This window comes from Pelobates fuscus, chromosome 8 (assembly GCF_036172605.1).
Source record: "Pelobates fuscus isolate aPelFus1 chromosome 8, aPelFus1.pri, whole genome shotgun sequence".
Classification (NCBI taxonomy): domain Eukaryota; kingdom Metazoa; phylum Chordata; class Amphibia; order Anura; family Pelobatidae; genus Pelobates; species Pelobates fuscus.
The window spans coordinates 123,467,802-123,487,425 of NC_086324.1; the positions used below are offsets into that span (position 1 = coordinate 123,467,802).

The 19,624-nt window shown below is 36.7% G+C and overlaps 1 protein-coding gene across 2 annotated transcripts in view; it reads left to right on the plus strand.

The window, feature by feature from the left end:
• The window catches only part of USP7 (ubiquitin specific peptidase 7), a 113,318-nt gene that overhangs the window by 86,040 nt on the left and 7,654 nt on the right, over nt 1-19,624 (plus strand). For both annotated transcript variants that reach the window (XM_063430282.1, XM_063430283.1), the window contains 9 exons: nt 2,243-2,335; nt 2,417-2,484; nt 2,978-3,078; nt 8,200-8,353; nt 11,775-11,842; nt 13,643-13,751; nt 13,854-13,931; nt 17,535-17,635; nt 19,098-19,197. In XM_063430282.1, the coding sequence (XP_063286352.1) occupies nt 2,243-2,335; nt 2,417-2,484; nt 2,978-3,078; nt 8,200-8,353; nt 11,775-11,842; nt 13,643-13,751; nt 13,854-13,931; nt 17,535-17,635; nt 19,098-19,197 (872 nt within the window). The remainder of the gene's footprint in view (nt 1-2,242; nt 2,336-2,416; nt 2,485-2,977; nt 3,079-8,199; nt 8,354-11,774; nt 11,843-13,642; nt 13,752-13,853; nt 13,932-17,534; nt 17,636-19,097; nt 19,198-19,624) is intronic.

A 19,624-nucleotide genomic window follows, 5' to 3' on the forward strand; every position in this document is an offset into this window, starting at 1 on the left:
GAACCTCCCTTTCTCAAGTCTGAAGCATTTCTGAGCAAGACAACACATAGAATTCAAAGTTGAGTTGTGATACAGGGGTTAAAGCGACATGAGTGCAGATAAGACTCAGGTTTGATAGAAAATAGACAACATTCTTGCAGAGGGTCATAAATATCTTTCTGAGAATCAGAGTGAGTGGGGAGAGGGATAACCACAAAAAACAAGCAGACAGTGCAGAATATGACCACATATACATATACATGAACTCATATACAGAAATATGAATGCACAGTCACATATATAAGCATACATGTATAAAAGTATGGGAAAGCATATGTCTATACTTAGTATATTGGAATGCGTTTTGAAGTGTTGATACATATGACAGAACAGTAAGATAATGTGGGGGAGTGTTCATGTAAAGTGTTGGTAGTGGAACAGGAAACCCAAATCAATATTTAGTCCTCTATTCTTGCTGTTAAAACAGTTTGATCATTCTGGCTTCAAGAGTTGTTTTTTTTTTTCTTGGGTATTTTTTAAAAACCCCTTTCAGTACTTTGATTTTTAGGTCCTTCATTGAGTGGCCAGGCTGGGCAAAGTGGTGTCCCACGGGAGTGCAGTACGATTCTTCTTTGTGGTGTTTAATGGAGTGTCATTCATTCTGCCATTTAATTGTTGGGTGGTTTCACCAATGTAGCATCTTAGGTTGCATTAGGTGCATTAAATCATGTATACCACATTGCTGGATGTGCAGGAGTAGGATCCTTTAACCCCTTAAGGACACATGACATGTGTGACGTCATGATTCCCTTTTATTCCAGAAGTTTGGTCCATAAGGGGTTAATGCTGTAGGTTTTATTGTGTCTGTGTCTGTGTCTGTGCATATGTGCTGACACAGTTTGCAGCAAGGTTTTTTGCATTGACTGGTCCCGTTTTCTTTATTCTTCCCATCAGTGGGCAGCTTTCCTGTTGATTATTTTTTGTTGGAGGTTTGGTGGTGGTCTGAAGGCCAAAGTGGGTGTTTCAGAGAAATGTTTTTCATAGTCTCATCTTCTGTTAACAGTGTTTAATGATTTTTCGGATTTCCTGAAGAGCCGAGTTGTAGGTGACCACCTAGCAGGCGCGTGCGTGGAATTTTTGCAGCAGAGTGTTTGGTAATAGTCTTTGGTTGATGTTCATGCTACTGACTGAACGCTTCTTCCACACTTCACCATTTTTCACTCATTACATTAACTTCCGCTATCCAAAATTTAAATTGCTTAAGTGATTATAGCTACTTTTAATGGATGAAAGCCAGGTCTTTTCTCCATGAATTTCAAAGACACATATAAAGTGAACCTGCGGCACAATGACAGCTACATCAGAATTAAGTTATGGTGCCAGGAGGTCTCTTGCGCCTGCTTACCTTTAGGGCTTTATCCGTAAACCATTTAACTCCAAGTCTGGAATCCATACCTATTTAGCTCTGCCCTGGTTTTCCCATTTTTCTCTGAGGCTTGAATTCAGAAACCTCAAACAGAGGCACCGCTGATTTGGCTTAGAATATCACTTGCCACTCTAAGCCAATAAGTAGCTTCCATTCACAAAAAAACTTGAGAAAATGGTTTCTCGAGCCTTTATCAACTGTCTCGCCAAACCTTTCTTATAGAGGAAGAAAACTGGGAGCAATTGTGTCAGGCACACGGCACATTGTGTTGTACACATATAACTTAATGAGCTGAGGTTGTTATGTGGGTGGGAGTGTTTATTTGATGATAACTGGTGGTGTCCATTAAGTCTAGGACAGTGTGCATGTGCATTTCTCAATTTCTCTACTCACATATGTCTTAGTATATATGTACCCTATTCTCGGTTAAGTGCCTGGACACACTAGGAGACGTGAATGTTCCTTTCAAACTACACAATTTGGGGGAGGTGTACCGGTAGGCATGTATTCTCATGAGAACTGTAAGGTATAGTCACAGGGCTTTAAACTGACAAAAGAGTACATCTATCGCTAACTCATTAACAAATGCAGTGCAAGCAGTACATTAAATGACTGCCATAAAATATGTGGATGCATGACTTTTCAGCTAGACCACACTCCATTAAAAAATGCAGTATGATGTTGCACAGTTTATTACAATATGGCAACATGTCCAAAAGGCGACTTGTACTTCAAACGCACATGAACAAAAGTTAGCACTGTATATTTTTTTTATAGCTTTATATCTATTATATATTATTATAGACCTTTAATTGTGTTTTTCAATTTTAATTCCAGATGATGTCATGTTGTTTCTGAAAATGTATGATCCAAAGAGTCGAAGTTTGAACTATTGCGGGCATATATACACACCTATTTCCTGTAAAATACGTAAGTTGGTTCAAAGAGTTTTTCTTGGCTTTCCACTTGAACATGGGTAGTTTTCACATTTCTGACTCTTTTCCTCATTAGGTGATCTTCTACCAGTTATGTGTGAAAGAGCTGGATTTCCTCAAGGAACTGATCTTATCCTCTATGAGGTACAGAATGGTGATCTGGTATTTTTTCCCCAGTTTTGATATAAATATGTTTTGTGTATTTTTTTTATTTTATTTTAACCTTATGAACTAAAAATCTGATATAACAACTTCTCTATATAGAGGCGTTAAATCGCTATCAGAGCGCGGTTTAAAATGTCCCTGCATATATTTTGTAGAATGTTATATACTTCGGAGGCAGCCAAAATATTCCATTCTTATACCATTAGTTTTGTTGCAAATGACTAATATTCAAAGTAAATAGACAGCAGTCAAGGTTTTTGCAAAAAGCAAAGGAAGTGATTCCTGATGGAGATTTAGATGTACTTGCCTTTGTGATGGATCATGTCTTTTGGATAGATCTATAAAGTATTGCAGCTAATCACATGACCTTGTGAATATTGTTTCTGCATATGATAAAGTATTGCTTGATTTTTGCATATGTTTTCTGTTTTCTAACACTGCATAAAAATATGTCTATTTGCTTTGCATGCAGGAAGTAAAACCCAATTTAACAGAGAGAATTCAAGATTATGATGTGTCGCTTGATAAAGCGTTGGATGAGCTTATGGATGGTGATATTATAGTGTTTCAAAAGTAAGTACAAATGGATAAAATTTACCTTTATATTTACAACAAGAAAAAAAAAAAGGGTGGGTGAGGGGGGGACACTGATAACTCCAAAGGCAGCAGAATGAAACGTGTTACCTTAAGAATCCAAGAGGAACAAGGAAAATGCAGAGAAAACAGACTATGCCAAATGAGAAATACTCGATAATCCAATATGGATGGATATATATATACAATATTATATATACTTATATTAAAATCTAACAATATTAGTCACAGCAGAAAAAAAAACGTGGTTTTGTTTTTGGGGAATAAGAACCTTTTAAAGTGCTTTTTTGGAGGTCAGTCTGTTATCCTTAATGTTCAAGTAGAACAAAACTTTAGTGCAGATGAGGAATTCTGTTGTTGTCTCATGTGAAATAAAACACAAAAGAAACCACCAATAGTGTATTCCTGTATATACAATGTTTGGGGTAAAATTAAGATCAATTAAACTCACAAGGAGAAAGCTTCCAATAAGCTCTTAGATAGGGCTCTGAAATAGTACAATTCCCGCTCAAGGATACATCTGGAGCTGTCCAGTTTAGATTTTCACAGTGTAAATGGCATATGAAAGGAATAAAACGAAATATAGTGCTCACCGTTTAAAACAATAGTACTTTATTAAAAAATTGATATATATATATATATATATATATATATATATATATATATATATATATATATATATATATATATATATATATATATATATATACTCACAATTTCAAGAGCATGTTTTGCTCAATGATATCCGCTTGGGTGGTATGATCGCCACTAAGGATATTCTTGTATATAGATTTATATATATCCATACCTGATTATCTAGTATTTCTCATTTGGCACAGTCTGTTTACTCTGCATTTAACTGTTATATTTGTCTAGATTTCTGAAGAATTTTAGTAAAGATTATGTAAAATTTTCAGCATTTTTTTCCCCTTTTTTAAATTTTTTTCAAGTTTTCTAAAATACTGTTGCAGAATATTTTCTTGAATTTAGATTTAATGACAAAAACTAAATACTACACGAAAGTGTCATAACATATTTTGAGATTCCCAAAGTCTCATTGTTTAAGTAACACAGTTACATATACATATAGTTGTATAGCGATAGGAGCCTCCTAGATAAATTTGATTTGTTAAGCATGCCCCTCCCAAATAGATACACTAGTATGTGCATTTCGGAGTTCTTACTTGTCCTGTGAATGGGACAGACCGGTACGCTGCTGGAAGATCCAGTATGCTATCTGGAGGTGTTAATCGGCTGGACAGCTATACGGGAAGTGCTTTAAGGCCTACACTTTCATAGGAAAAACTGAATTTACAGGGGATCCTGCTGGCATTCCTTTAATAGATTATACACACACTAAAAGTGGATTAAGGGGCTCCAGGCTGACCCAGGTGACTGCCAGTGGAATTGAAGGCGCTGAGCGGCGTTTGCATTCCATAGCATTCCAAATATGCTAGTTTAGACAGCATTTTCAGTGATCTGCATGTCAGAGGGCAGAGCTCCGATTACAGGGGCATCTGTGGCCAGAGGCTACAAGCTAAACAGGTTATTGGACTCATGTTTCTTTACAGAAAGGAATGTCTGGATATTCTTGATGGGAACCTCCATCTAGCATACATATTTACTCCTGTAGTAATAGTACCAAGGGTGCTACAAAAGATTCTCACAGACCAGGCCTCAATGATGGCCATTATTGCATGTAGACCAAACCAGAGATGGTTATCCAGGCTTTTGCAGATGGCTGGTGGGAGAGCATGGGAAATTTCTAGAACATGTTACACCTTGGAAAACATGGAGGTATTCACAGAAAAGAGCATTTATTCTAAGGGTCTGGCTATTGCAAGGTTAATACTGAAGAACAAAAGAATTAAAGATCTGGTTGACATACTGATGAAATTTAATCTGAGGATATACCTGCATATATGGAGTTAGTTCAATAGGTGTGAAACAAAACGCTGTAAAAGTGACAGTCCTATAATATTGGAATTCATACAGAATGGGTTTGCTGAGGGACTGAGACCATCTTCACTAAAGTTAACAAAAAGAACACAGGAAATAACCATTTGGGAGATATGCCCCCATAGGTGGGGAGTAACCCTAATAAAACGTGACTTTGAATGTGTATATGTGTATAAAAACCTCTAATCTCAAAGAGGATCAAATAGAGTATCTATTAGGAATAAATCCTACAAACCTTTAGTATAGCAAAATCTGTATAAATAAATATATTTAGAATATATATGAATTGATGAACTTAAACAATGTAAAAAGCATAAATGATAAGATGAAATAAAGAAAATAGCAAAAATCAGAGACTATCCACACTAAAACTGCGGAGAGTAATTACACTGTAATTTGCAATTGATAAAAATAAGAGTAATTTAACAAAAGATAAATAGCAAATGATAGATTGTAACTAATACATTGGCCGGAGGGGGAAAGGAAAGTGAAATAAGGTTTGAATGATGAAAGTAGTCTATAAGAGCGGAATGAGATTTCAGAGTATAAATAAGCAAATACTGCTCGTCTCTACGCTGCTGTGCCTTCGAGGGCATCCCTTAACAAATGCTAATCCCCCCTCCCGTCACTTGGAGGAAATCAGAAGATATCTTTGAATAAATATACAATGAAAAAATAAAGATAATTAAAGGATCACTATAGGGTCAGGAACACAAACTGACCTATACAGTGTTAACACCACAATCTAGCCCCCCCTGGGCCCCTCATGCTTCCATATATATAGCAACATCTTACTGTATGCAAGCCAGAAGCTGTAACTCTGCATGCTGTTTGTCTAAAAAAGAAAAAAAGAAAAAAAAAAACAAGCAGTCTGCTGACATCATCAGAAGTGGTAGCCTGATCCAATCACAATGCTTCCCCTATAGGATTGGCCGAGACTGACAAAGAGGCAGATCAGGGGCAGAGCCAGAATGATTCAAACACAGCCCTGACCAATCAGCATCTCCACATAGAGATGAATTGAATCAATGAATCTCTAAGAGGAAAGTTCAGTGTATGCATGTAGAGGAAGGAGAAACTGAATGTTTGGATGCATTTTAGGCAGCCATGACCCAGGAAGGATCTCTAGCAGTCATCTAAGGAGTGGCCAGGGAAGTTATCACTAGGCTGTAATGTAAACACTGCATTTTCTCTGAAAAGACCGTTTTTACAGCAAAAAGCCTGAAGGTAATGATTCTACTCACCAGAACAAATTCGATAAGCTGTAGTTGTTCTGGTGACTATAGTGTCTTTTTAACTGAAAACACCCCGTGGGTGAGGTGAAAAATCAAACGAGCAACAGAACGTGCTTGTGTAAAAAATAAATGTATAAAAATCTAGGATGGGTGGTATTGCCTCAGATAGTACAGGCCAAGTGTCGTCCCATATGCTTAGTCCAACCCCTTACACAAAAGTCCCGACGTGCGTTTCGCCAAAAAGGCTCTTCTTTTGTTACTTTTTATTTTTACCAATTGCAAATTACAGTGTAATTACTCTGCACAGTTTTAGTGTTTGTAGTTTCTGATTGTTTCTACTTTCTTTTTCATCTCATTATTTATGCTTTTTACATTGTTTAATTTAATCAATTTATATAAACTATAATTATATTTATACCTATTTTGCTATACTAAAGGTTTGTAGGATTTATTCCTAATATAGATACTCTATTTGATCCTCTTTGAGATTAGAGGTTTTTATACACATATACACATTAAAAGTTACGTTGTAAGGTTACTCCCCACCTATGGGGGCATATCTCCCAAATGGTTATTTCCTGTGCTCTTTTTGTTAATTATTTATTCCTGGGGGTTACCCCCCTCTTTCCATCGAGTAACCTGACACCCTCTCCCTAGAAAGGTTTCTTTTGTTTCATCTTCAGTAAAGGTCCAAGTTCAGCCATTTTCTTCTGAAGAAATTGGCATTAGAGACTTTGATCAAAATATTGTTTTAGGCCACGTCGTAGATGTGTGCTAAGAGGAACTTGTTTCTTACTTTGAGTTTGTCATTAATGTTGAATGCACTTGGTGAAACCCCAATGGAGGTCTTCTCTTTAAAGAGTATATTCCTTAAAGAGACACAAGTCACCAAAACATCTTTGACTTAATAAAGCAGTTATAATGTATAGATCTTGGCCCTGCAGTCTCACTACTCTATTCCCTGACATTTAGGAGTTACATCACTTTTGTTTCTGTCCATGCTGCTCTATCCACACCTCCTCTGGCTGTGACTGACAGGTTTGATGTCTTTCTCCTGTATTGTCGCTATTCGTAAACAGAAGAGAAAAACTGTTTTTTTTTTTGTTTTTTTTTTTATTTACCGTAAATCTTTTTTCTGTAGTATTAGTGCAAGTACATTTAATCCCTCCATTATTTAATACAATTTGATACAGTGGCACAATAATGTGTCTGTTATTTTCTATGGTTTTGCTATTTGTATAATCTTACTAGGACCTTGAGACTTCTTGGAAACCATTGCAAAGTGGTTATTACTAAGTTAAGAGTATTTCATGCACCATGACCCCTCATAGTTGAAGCACTGTGAATACAAAATGTAACCCATTTGCTGCTGGAGGTGTAACTCCACCTCCATCAGTGTAATTAGCCAACCTGGAACAAGACTTTTGGCAAGCTTTGCATATTAGACGTCTGTCATCAGCACACAGGTTAAGATTTACTTCTTCTACTTATTTTTTATTTTTTTTCCCTTTGGGGCGTGTGAACCAGCACACAGAAAAAAGTTTTATTAAATTATTATTATTATTATTATTTTTTTTTTTAAATAACCGTTTAGATTTGGGACTGCCAGGTCCCCATACAATTTGAGACTAAATGTGAGTGAACGAAGAGATTGTGGGCCTTATCTTCAAGATAACCCACATTTTGGAATGCCTGTTATGTGAGGAGGGTCAGGATAATTTGAAATGTGACTACCTAAAAAGATGAATTTTATTTTTCCTAAAAATATTTTACATAACTGAAAGTGTGCTTTGTTTTGAACTGCCTATTCATGCTTTATGTGCAATATATGCAAAGTTATCATTTCTCTTGTATTAACATTTGAAACAAACTGATCGCTTTTATTTTTAATTTTTTTAATATGCAGAGATGATCAGGAGAATGATAACAGTGAATTGCCTACTGCAAAAGAGTACTTCCGAGACCTTTACCACCGTGTAGATGTAATATTTTGTGACAAAACAATTCCAAATGATCCTGGATTTGTTGTTACATTGTCCAATAGAATGAACTACTCACACGTACGTATATCGAGAGTCAATTAATATAATTGTGCTTAAGTTCAGACTTTTCTACATATTGTGTTTTTTTGTTTTGTAATGGGTAGAACAGTTGTTTAATCTTGCTATTACTTTGATTACATATTACTTATTTAGTCCACTCCCTGCCCCAAGAAAAATCATTCAAAAAGACCCAGTCCCTTTTTTTTTTATTCTTTATTTTGCAGTTTTTGACAAGGTTCTAGTTGTACAGTAACAAACTGTGACATGTGCTAGAATATTAGCCATATCTTTTCACAGCGTTGCTCTTATTCAATTTCCCAGTCAGACAATTGGGTTTCTCCAGTATAGTTCGATATCCATTGATCTCGTGTCAAGTGTGCAGCATGGTCTCGTTTGCTTTCAGCATACACTGGGGAGCCGTCCATGTCATTTGTGGGTGGTGAGGTGCGTGTGGTCTTTCATGCTACTGCGGAAGGCCTGGCCAGTCAGCCCCTGGGGGTTGTTTGTACATAGTTGAGCAAGATACTCTGACACCCCTCAAGACCCCAGAGTAGTAGGGTGCGTAAGGATTTGGTCTAAGGTTTGAGGAGTGTGGAAGCCTCGGGGAGGGAATAAAACGAAAGCTGTATCTCTAAGTTTAATTGCTTGCCGCAAAGTCTGGCAGGGTACCCGCACCCCTCACCACGAGGGGAAGGTGAAAAGGGGGAGAAAGAGAGAAGGGGAAAAAAAAGGAAGGGGTGGTAAGGAAAGAGAGGATACATTCTCAGTCTCTCGAGAGACCAATAAGGTCAGACTTTTGAATTCGATCTGGTGTGTTGTTCTGTATTGTGTGGATGCTGGCAGAACGGTATTGTGGCTATGCGTGAGTAATTGGTTTAAAGGCCACTTTTGATTTAGGGGTCCCATATTTTGTTAAATATTTTTGGGGTGTCGTGAAACTGTGCGGTCATTCTGTCCATTCTTTTTTCCTTTTAATTCCTATAAATTATCATGCTTTTTTTCCAGATATATATATTTACATATATTTGTCTGTGTGAATATATTATCTAATATTCACATTAGTTCTGTTAAAGGATCACTATAGTGTCAAGAAAACAAACTTGTTTTCCTGACACTATATAGCTTTTAGGTCCCCCTACCCTCGGGGCCCCCTCCCGCTGGGCTGAAGGGGTTAAAAACCCCTTTAGCTACTTGCTTTAATCCAGCGCCGGGCTCCCTCGGCGCTGGTAACCTCTCCTCCCACTCCGACGCCAGCTCTCGAGTGGATCAGAATGCGCATGCGTGGCCAGAGCCGCGTGCGCATTAAAAACGCCCATAGGAAAGCATTTCTCAATGCTTTCCTATGGACGTTCTGCATGGTGAATGCGATTTTCGATTTCAGCGTTGCAGAAGCGCCTCTAGCGGCTGTCAGGAAGACTGCCACTAGAGGCTGGATAAACCCTGCAATGTAAAAAAACGAAACTGCTATGTTTACATCAGAAGGGTTAAAACCTGGGGGACCTGGCACCCAGACCACTTCATTGAGCTATAGTGGTCCTTCAAGATACAAACTTTTAAAAAGAAAACACAATACATGTACAGACGTGTGCGAGAAGTCTTGCAATACCTACATCTACATGGAATTCAACATCTTTAAATAGAAGTAAAAAAAATATACATCAATAATAACAAAAAGAATAATAACAAAAAGAACAATATAGCTGTTACTTTTGTGTTATACGTTAGGCCAGTGTTTTATCAGAAGTGTCATGTAACTTAGAGGGACTGCACATGGGACACTTGGGACTACTCCTCACGTCGTGAACCACTACACAGCTACTGCAGCTGTGCCGCTGCTAGGTTGTACTGCGGGTTCGTGGCATTACCAGTGGTGGTTCAGAGTGGCATAGCCCAGTAGTTGGGTCATCTAACCCCTAACACTATAAGAGGTAAGTTTGTAGGTGTGAGGGTGAATGTTGTATCCCAGTCCTGTTGTGTGAGTGTGACTCCTGTCTCTCTTTCTCATCTACTTGTGAACCCGAGTGGGGCGTCAGCCACCCATCAGTAGCATGGTATACATAGTAGAGATGCCCTGCGAGACATGTCCCCTCTTGGTGCATAATGGTACCTCATATGTAAGGAGGTATTCTGGTGAATAATTCAAGCCATAGAGCAGGAGAACATTGAAGTACCCAACATTTGGTTTTATATGACTTCAAATGATGTTGGGAGACTTTACATTGTTAACGGAATAATGAATGCAAGCGAGTATATTGGTGTCCTAACTAATAAAATACTTCCAAATGTTGTGGAGTTATTCCCACATGGTGAATGTGTTCCAGGATGACAATGCCCTTTGCCATCGAGCAACAACTATGAAGAACGGGTATAGAACCAGGTGTTTGTCTGGACTAACCTGCATTTCACCTGATTTGAACTCTATTGAAAACTTGTCGAGGAAATGAAGCATGGAAATATCAAAGAAGCAACCAAGAAATATAAAAGTGGTTGGTTGCTTAAAGTATAATTCACGGATGACATTGGGTGATTTCTGTTGACTGATTTCTGTATACCCAGATGTGCAGTAAGGGCTATCCCATCAAATATTAACTCATTTATTTATAAGCCGTTTTATTCATTATTTGCTGCTTCTTTATAAAATTTCTAATTTGTATGTAAAAAACTGTTATGTATTTCTCGTAGGAAACAATACATGGATTTTTCACACATGCGATTAATTTTTATCTCATATTTAAGTCCTATACTGCTAAATCTTAAGCTCAGATTTGAAATGTACATTGAATTTACTTTAATAAGGTATATAATTTAAGTTTATTTTTTTTCCCCTTTATTTTCTATTGTTATAGGTTTTATTTCAATTCAAATATGTATGTCGAGTTCCTTGTAGAGGCAGGTGTTGCAACAATTTTGCACACCTCTGTAGTTTTTAATTTTGTAATTAAACATATTCATTAAATAATATCTGGATTGTTTATTTTTTTATACATATATTTATACAAATATAATCTCTGTGTACCCAAGTTCAGCATTAAATAAATATCCTATATCAGGGATAGGCAACCTTTGGCACTCCGGATGATGTTGTGAACTACATCCCCCATAATGCCCTTACACCTGTAATGCTGGCAAAGAATCATGGGAGATGTAGTCTAAAACATCTGGAGTACCAAAGGTTGCCTATGCCTGTCCTATAACAATAGATCATTCGTAATCACATCACAAACAATACTGCACCATACACCTTGCAGTCATGCATGGTTTATAATGGTATGAAGAAGAAAACAATTCCCTTCTCTTGAGCAAACATAAAATATATAGTTTCTCTTCTTCGTGAGCTTATATTATTAGATCCTGTTTCAGTCAAGTTTTTTCTAATTAGTCATGTCTAGCAATGCCAATTGCAAATGTGTCATATAATTGCTGTCTTTTGTTTCCATAGGTTGCAAAAACTGTTGCACAGCGACTAAACACTGATCCAATGCTTCTACAATTTTTCAAATCACAAGGGTAAGTGTTTTTTTGTTTTGTTTTTGTTTTCTATATCTTCGCATATACTGTACACAGAAAATAGACTATGGAGGACTTGGTGCTTGAAAGATAGACTGAGGGATTAGACACTCTGTCATTATATAAGCCTAGAGGTAATTGGTGTCATCACAGCACTTGCAACTAGTCAATTTAAATGATTTATAGGGTGTAAAACGGTCTACCTACACCTGTTATGCTGCCTGATGAGGTTGATGTTTTTATGAGAAAAATGCCAGTGAGGGGTTCTCAAAAACGTGTAAACCTTGAGTTTAACCCCTTAAGGACACAGGACGGAAATATTCCGTCATGATTCCCTTTTATTTCAGAAGTTGTGTCTTAAGGGGTTAACTGGTTAGACATGCATGTGTTTCTGCCTACTTGAGGGGGTTTCATTTCCTTTGTGGGGGCTGCTATTTGTGACTGCCACCACTAATTCAGCCCTTTCCCCTTTCACACTTGCTATAAGAATTGTTGATAGGGACAATGAGACAAATGTCCTAATCTCTAAGATTAAAGGATCATTGGCCATAACCCTAAAGGAATACTATTGGCACCAAAATATTTTAGCTTAATGTAACAGTTTGGGTTAGATCATGCTACTGCAGTTTTACTACTTAATTCTCTGACATTCATAAGCTATATCACTTTTCTTTCAGATTGCAGAGCCCTAGCCACTCCTCCCTTGGCTGTGACTCACACATCCTATATGAAACAAAATGGTTTCATATTAAATCAGATGTTTCTTTAGATGTTTCTACCTCCTGCTCTGGAAATTGAGCTTTAATCACACACAGGAGGCCCCTGGGGTCTAGAAGACGGTTGATAAGAGATTCAGGAGATACGAAATTCTAAATTAAACAGAATGAGCAATAAGTGTGATACATTAGATCTCATTTTACAGGAAGTGGTTTAGAAAGGCTGTGTAAGTCACATGGGAGGTGTAACTAGGGCTATTTTAATGCCAGTTAGTTGAGCAGTAAGACTGCAGGGGCATGATCCACACACCAAAACTGCTTCACTAAGCTAAACTTGTTTTGTTGCCTATAGTGTCCCTTTAACCATAACCCTAAATATTCAGGTAAAATTATGCCATCTTGGAGTACAGGAGACTTTCATAAATTACAAAAGTTTTGTTTATTATGTTACCTCTAGAACAGATCTCTATTATATAATACATTACAGGGAACCATGCATAATGGGCAAATATAATTATGTTCTGGAGACTACATAATATTTTTTATTATAACATCTCTATTATGTATGTCCGTTTACTACATGATTCTTTTTTTATTTTGTCTGAGGACTAGAATTATTTAGATCTTAGGGCAGCACTAAGACACATGACATTTTTTGGGGGGGATAAAGCACATTTCATGAGTGTGCATATAGCCCTTTGGTGGTTTAGGGGTTACTTTTAGTATTTTTTTTTTTTGAGGGGGGGGGGGAGGGTTGCAATGTTTTTCTTGTTTTGTCAATAACTGGTGCTATTTTACTACGTTTAAAGTTTTGAAAAAGTAACCGCATGTACAGTGCTGTTACTGATGGGATCAAAATGCAATCTTATTTGAAAAGTTGTGAGAGAAACTAGTACATTCGTTTTTAAGCTAGCCAGTCTCTCAGTAGAAATTTCATAACAACAATATTATTAAATACCTTTCAAAATACCTTGCTAATAAGCTCAGTGTATGTGTATTTCTGATTCATATGTGTTTTTTTTCATTTGCTGTAAGTATGAACGAATAAACCATTCCTTTGGCTTATATTGGCCATTATTTGTAGTTACAGAGATGGTCCAGGAAATCCACTTAGGCATAATTACGAAGGGACATTAAGAGACCTTCTACAGTTTTTCAAGCCAAGGCAACCCAAGAAACTATACTATCAACAGGTAGGTCCCACATAAAATGTTTCAATGTTAATTTTTTTTTTGCTAATATGGAACAAATAAATATTAGGTAGGATTTACAAATCACATCTTATTTTCTTCTAGCTTAAAATGAAAATCACAGACTTTGAAAACAGAAGAAGTTTCAAATGTATATGGTTAAATAGTCAATTTAGAGAAGAGGTAAGCATGTGATGCATTTATATTGATTTTGAAACGGTGATATTTCTTAATAGGAGTGAATTAAAACATTTAGGGCTCCATAGCCCTGGGGATCAGAAACGATCCCTTCCAATAATAGCATAAGAGGGATGCTCTAAGCACCAAAACAACCTTGGCTTAATGAAGTGGTTTTGGTGTATAGATCATACCCCTGCATTCTCATTGCTCAATTCTCTGCCATTTAGGATTTAAAACAAACCTGACTTTTTTTTTTTTTCATTTTCCTTTCTTTGATTATACGCCCGTTCTTGCCACTTGCCTTTATATTTATCTATTCTTCCTTCTGCCAATATCTGGGTGCAGTCATTTTATTCTGCTCTCCATGATGTCTGCAGCTTGCCCTCTTGTGGGACTGAATTTACTTGTGAATTATAGGTAAATTTGATTGGCAACTGAAACAGAAACTTGCCTTTAGCCCCACCCATTGTCAAGTTTTGTCAACTTGACTGCTATACATGAGGAAAAATTAGTCCCTACTTCTCCTTTTTTAGGAAAACTACAGCACTCAAAAATAAAATAAAAATAAAAACCGAAATGGAAACTATGTAAAAGCAGGTGAAATAATTTTTATTTTTGGTTACAAAGCTGCTTTAACCCCCTAATGACAAAGGCAAATGTCCATGTTCTGAACTAGAACCAAAATGAGAATTTGAGCTCTGCTTCTTAAACCATAATCCTAAATACTAAATTGCCTCTTTCATATTAAAGCGTCACTGTCGCTCTGAGCTTACCTTTCCCTATTGGTTCCTCTTCTCTTCCTCTCTCATAATCCGTTCTTCTTTTCTTTATTTCTGATCTTGTTTTCTTTTTTTTTTTTTTTTTTTTTTTTTAAAGATAAAGTAGGGACTACTTTGTCTTGTATATTTTTCTCACGCCTGACTTTCTTTGACCCATGAAGGATCAAAAATCTTCTCAGACTTAGGAAATGGAGCGTACTTAAACTCTTCCTTTGGTCAATGAAGGTCAAGTGTGAGAAAAATATAGAAGACAAAGTAGGCCCTACTTTATCTTGGGTTTTAAAGAAAACTAGATCAGAAATAAAAAGGAACAGATTATGAGAGAAAGAGAAGAGGATACCACAATAGAAGAAAGGCAAGTTGGCATGTCTATGCCGCTTTTTAAGTGCAGCCATCCTTAATATGTATACATTTCTAATGGACAAATAGGATTTTCTTGTGACATCAAATATTTATAAATGAACCATAATTTAATTATAGATTCTAAATAAATGTGAGAAATTGTATTTCACAGTTCAGCAGGGCATTTTTCAGTGAATATAATATGATACTGATATTCCCACAAACAGGTTTTATGGGGCATGTCAATTTTTGTCTTAATACATAGAAAATTGACAGCCTAGGAAAGAACATTTTGCACTATTATGGCATACCATTTTCAAAAGTAGACAACCCAGGGAATTCTAAATGAGGTATTTAGAGTTGTTTTGATGTACCACCTTATCACAAATACTGGCAACCTCTAGTGGTTTTACTTTCATTTCATCATACTCCTGGTATGTGTTATTGCAATAAAGCTAGGGATCGACCGATATTGTTTTTTAGAGCCGATACCGATAATCTGTGAACTTTCAGGCCGATAGCCGATAACTTGCCGATATTATGTGCATTTACCATTTTGAAAAAATAAACGATTTCTAAAGGTAAATGCACAAAATATACATGCCACATGTAGTGGATGCAGTGTGTTTAGACAGGGGAGCTGTGTGTGTGTAGTGAATGCAGTGAGTGTTTGTATAGTGAATGTAGTGTGCGTAAAGTGAATGCAGTGTGTAGTGTTTTTTTCTTCTTCAATCAGATGTTAATTTACTTTAGAAGTTTTTATCCCCTGCACTTTAAAGGACCACTATAGGCACCCAGACCACTTCAGCTCAATGAAGTGTTCTGAGTACCAGGTCCATCTAGGGTTAACCCTGCAGCTGTAAACATAGCAGTTTTAGAAAAACTGCTATGTTTACACTAGGGTTAATCCAGCCTCTAGTGTGTGTCTCATCGACAACCGCTAGAGGTGCTTCCGTGCATCTCATTGTGAAAATCAGTTAGAAGACGCTGGACGTCCATAGGAAAGCATTGAGTAATGCTTTCCTATGGGCAGTTTCAATGTGCATGCGGCTCTTGCCGCGCATGCGCATTCGGTGCTGACGGAAGAGGGAGGAGAGTTCCCCAGCGCCAAGGGAGCCCGGCACTGGAGAAAGGTATGAGTTTTAACTCCTTCAGCCCAGCGAGAGTGGGACCCTGAGGGTGGGGGGGTACCTAAAGACCCTATAGTGCCAGGAAAACGAGTTTGTTTTCCTGGAACTATAGTGGTCTTTTAACTTGCACTTTAAAGCCAGGATGTTCCTACAAGGTCTAGAAAGCTATTAACCGCGTAGGAGATAAAACATTTTAAATTAAACAGACTGTGCGATAAAGGAAGTGTAAACATTAGATCTCACTTTGCAGGAAGTGTTTACGTATGCTTTGCATGTTAAGGTAGGGAGGTGTTATTTTGGCTGCATAAACAAAGTGATTTATTCCTAAATGGCAAATAACTGAGCAGTGAGACTGCAGGGACATGATCTATACACCAAAACAGCTTAATTAAGTTAAATTTGTTTTGGTGACTGGTCTCCCTTTAAGGTAAGATTGAATCGTATGAATTGTATATGATTTTTGTGAATTGGAGACTGCAGCTCATCACACAGTTGAAACAAAAGCCAGAGACACTGCCTAGCAGAAACTTGAAAAAAATGCTTAATGTCTTTGCTACACAATAAATTTTGTTACACTTTCAACAAATGGGTGAAAATTAGGTATGTTGCTTTGTGGAAGGTTCGAAACTGGAAGAGCTACTTGAGGGGCAGGTTGAAGGAAATATGGGAGGCTGGAGCTAATATTCCATCTGTTGTTCCTTTCAAGACAATTTCACCAGACACTAATCAGTGCAATATACCAGTCAAACTTTTTCACATGGGGAAATACACCTCAAATGTGTGCTGGAGATTATGTGGGATCAGAGTCATGTAAGTGCACATGTGGTGGTTTTACTCCAACGTAGTTCTGTTTTGGGAAGAGATCTGCACTCTTATGTATTTTCCATAGACAAATACATTTAGATACAGGGGTGTTTATTATCAAGACCAAATGAGGGTATGACATGTAATTAAGAAATCCCTTTTAACTGTTTCCGATGCTTGATGAGCACTGGCTCAATCTTGGTTGTATGATAATGTCACTTCCATGGACACTGTTGTGCTCAAAAAATTAAAGATCCTTTTTTTTTTTTTTTTTTTTTTTTTAATGGACAAATAGGCAGCACAAGTCTGAAGTACAATGCTCTGGCTTCTTTCTCCTCTCTAGTTACCCTTTAGGCTTATTTTACCTTTCCAAGGCATACATTTAAATACCATACACATTATGCACAACTCGAATGTAATCACATGTATCATTGTTCAATTGCGGATATTGTACCGCTGTTAAACATTTTATTTTTTAAATAATGAATGATATTGAACCAGATCTCTCTTTGCTAGTTTTTCCTTTGAAGCATAAACATTTTCACTTACAGGAAATAACACTATATCCAGATAAACATGGTTGTGTACGAGATCTTTTAGAAGAATGTAAAAGAAATGTTGAACTCTCTGAGAAGGGATCCGGTAAACTGAGGTAATGAAACAGTTTTTGAACATAGCAAAACAACTGTTCCATGTTATGTTTTCTAAAAGGCAGGGGTATTTGAATGTATGGATTCTATTGAAATGTAACACAAGAGCTTAATAAATTTGCTGTTCAATTGGAGGTTAAAGGAATTCATTTTCTTTTTCATTGAAGTATACTGAAATTTTTAAAGACATTCCTTTTTTACCTTTCCCACTCCCCCCTTTCTGACAACCATCTTTATGCACCTTCACTCAGATTGTCATTTGTCTGAAGCAGTTTGTTTTTCGAAATTGCATTGCTTAGTGTGTTCTAAAGTTTTGTCTAATGTTTAAATCTTTTCTTGGATTTTAAATACTCATTACATTGACATGGTCTAGCATGCATGATTAAAATCCCTGAAATTCATGATTGTCTGCCTAGGTGAGGTGTTTTTAAATAAAACTATGACATTGTGTAAAACTTATAATTGCTGTTTAGTGAATGAGCAAGTGCGCTGGATATTGTCTGTTGTGTAGATTGGCCCCAATAGCACCCTCTATAATGTATGCATGTTCAGGTGATTGCTTTTCCCTGGAGTGGTAAAAAATATCTCAAAACCAATTATGGAATATTTTCTTTTTGGTTTAATGAAAATACAGTCATGGGAAAAAGAAAGTACACCCTTGTTGAACTCTATGGTTTTACATAGTAGGGCTTAAAATTAGGTAACTGTAAGCCAAGATGAACAACACATGATATATTATTTGTCATGATTTATTTACCAAACATTAATTCAAAATGGAGAAGCCATGTGTGGAAAAACAAAGTACCCCCCTTACTGGGTCCGTAGGAATTAAGTGTCTAAGTAGCAGATAAATGCTGCTAATCAAATGCCCTTGATTAATTGATCTTCTGAAAGTGTGACCACCTCTATAAAAAACAACATTTTAGCAGTTTGCTTGTCTGGAGCATTCAGCAGTGTTTTAACACAATTCCAAGGAGGAAAAACATCAGCAATGATCTTAGAGAAACAATTGTAATGATTGTTATGTACAGATAAGTAAATTCATAGTATTCAAGGGGGTGTACTTTATTTTTCCCATTTTTCCTTCCCAAAATATATTTTCTAAAAATTATGTAATGTTTATGTAAAATTTTGTCCACACTGCAGAATAGATTTTCATCTAGGCAAACTTTCAGTTTTTTTTTTAATCCATTATAATTTTGAATAAAAAAAAAAATGAAGCCGTGAAAACTGGAAATTAATATTTTTCCATCTTTGCCACATAAGGGAAAATGCCTCCAAATCCAAAAATGGCAGTGAGCTTTCACCTTGGATGAACAAGCTGCTACCCCATATATTTAACTATTATATTTTGTCCTTGAATATGGAAAGTTTTGACATATTCTTTTTCTGATCCTAATGCCCAGGTAAATTGCTTTTCCATCCTTGTTTGTATAGCCATTTATTTATATTTTTATTTTTTAGATTACTAGAAATTGTAAGCTACAAAATAATTGGTGCTCACCAGGAGGAAGAACTATTGGAATGCTTATCCCCTGCAACAAGTCGAACATTTCGGATAGAGGTGAGTAATGCATCTATTACCGTATATACTAGAGTATAAGCCGACCCGAATATAAGCCGAGGCCCCTAATTTTACCCCAAAAAACTGGGAAAACGTATTGACTCGAGTATAAGACTAGGGTGAGAAATGCAGCAGCTACTGGTAAATTTCTAAATAAAATTAGATCCTAAAAAAAATATATTAATTGAATATTTATTTACAGTGTGTGTATATAATGAATGCAGTGTGTGTGTGTGAATGCAGTGTGTGTGTGTGTGTGTGTGTGTGTGTGTGTGTGTGTGTGTGAATGCAGTGTGTGTGTGTGTGTGTGTGAATGCAGTGTGTGTGTGTGTGAATGCAGTGTGTGTGTGTGTGAATGCAGTGTGTGTGTGTGTGTGAATGCAGTGTGTGTGTGTGTGTGTGTGTGTGAATGCAGTGTGTGTGTGTG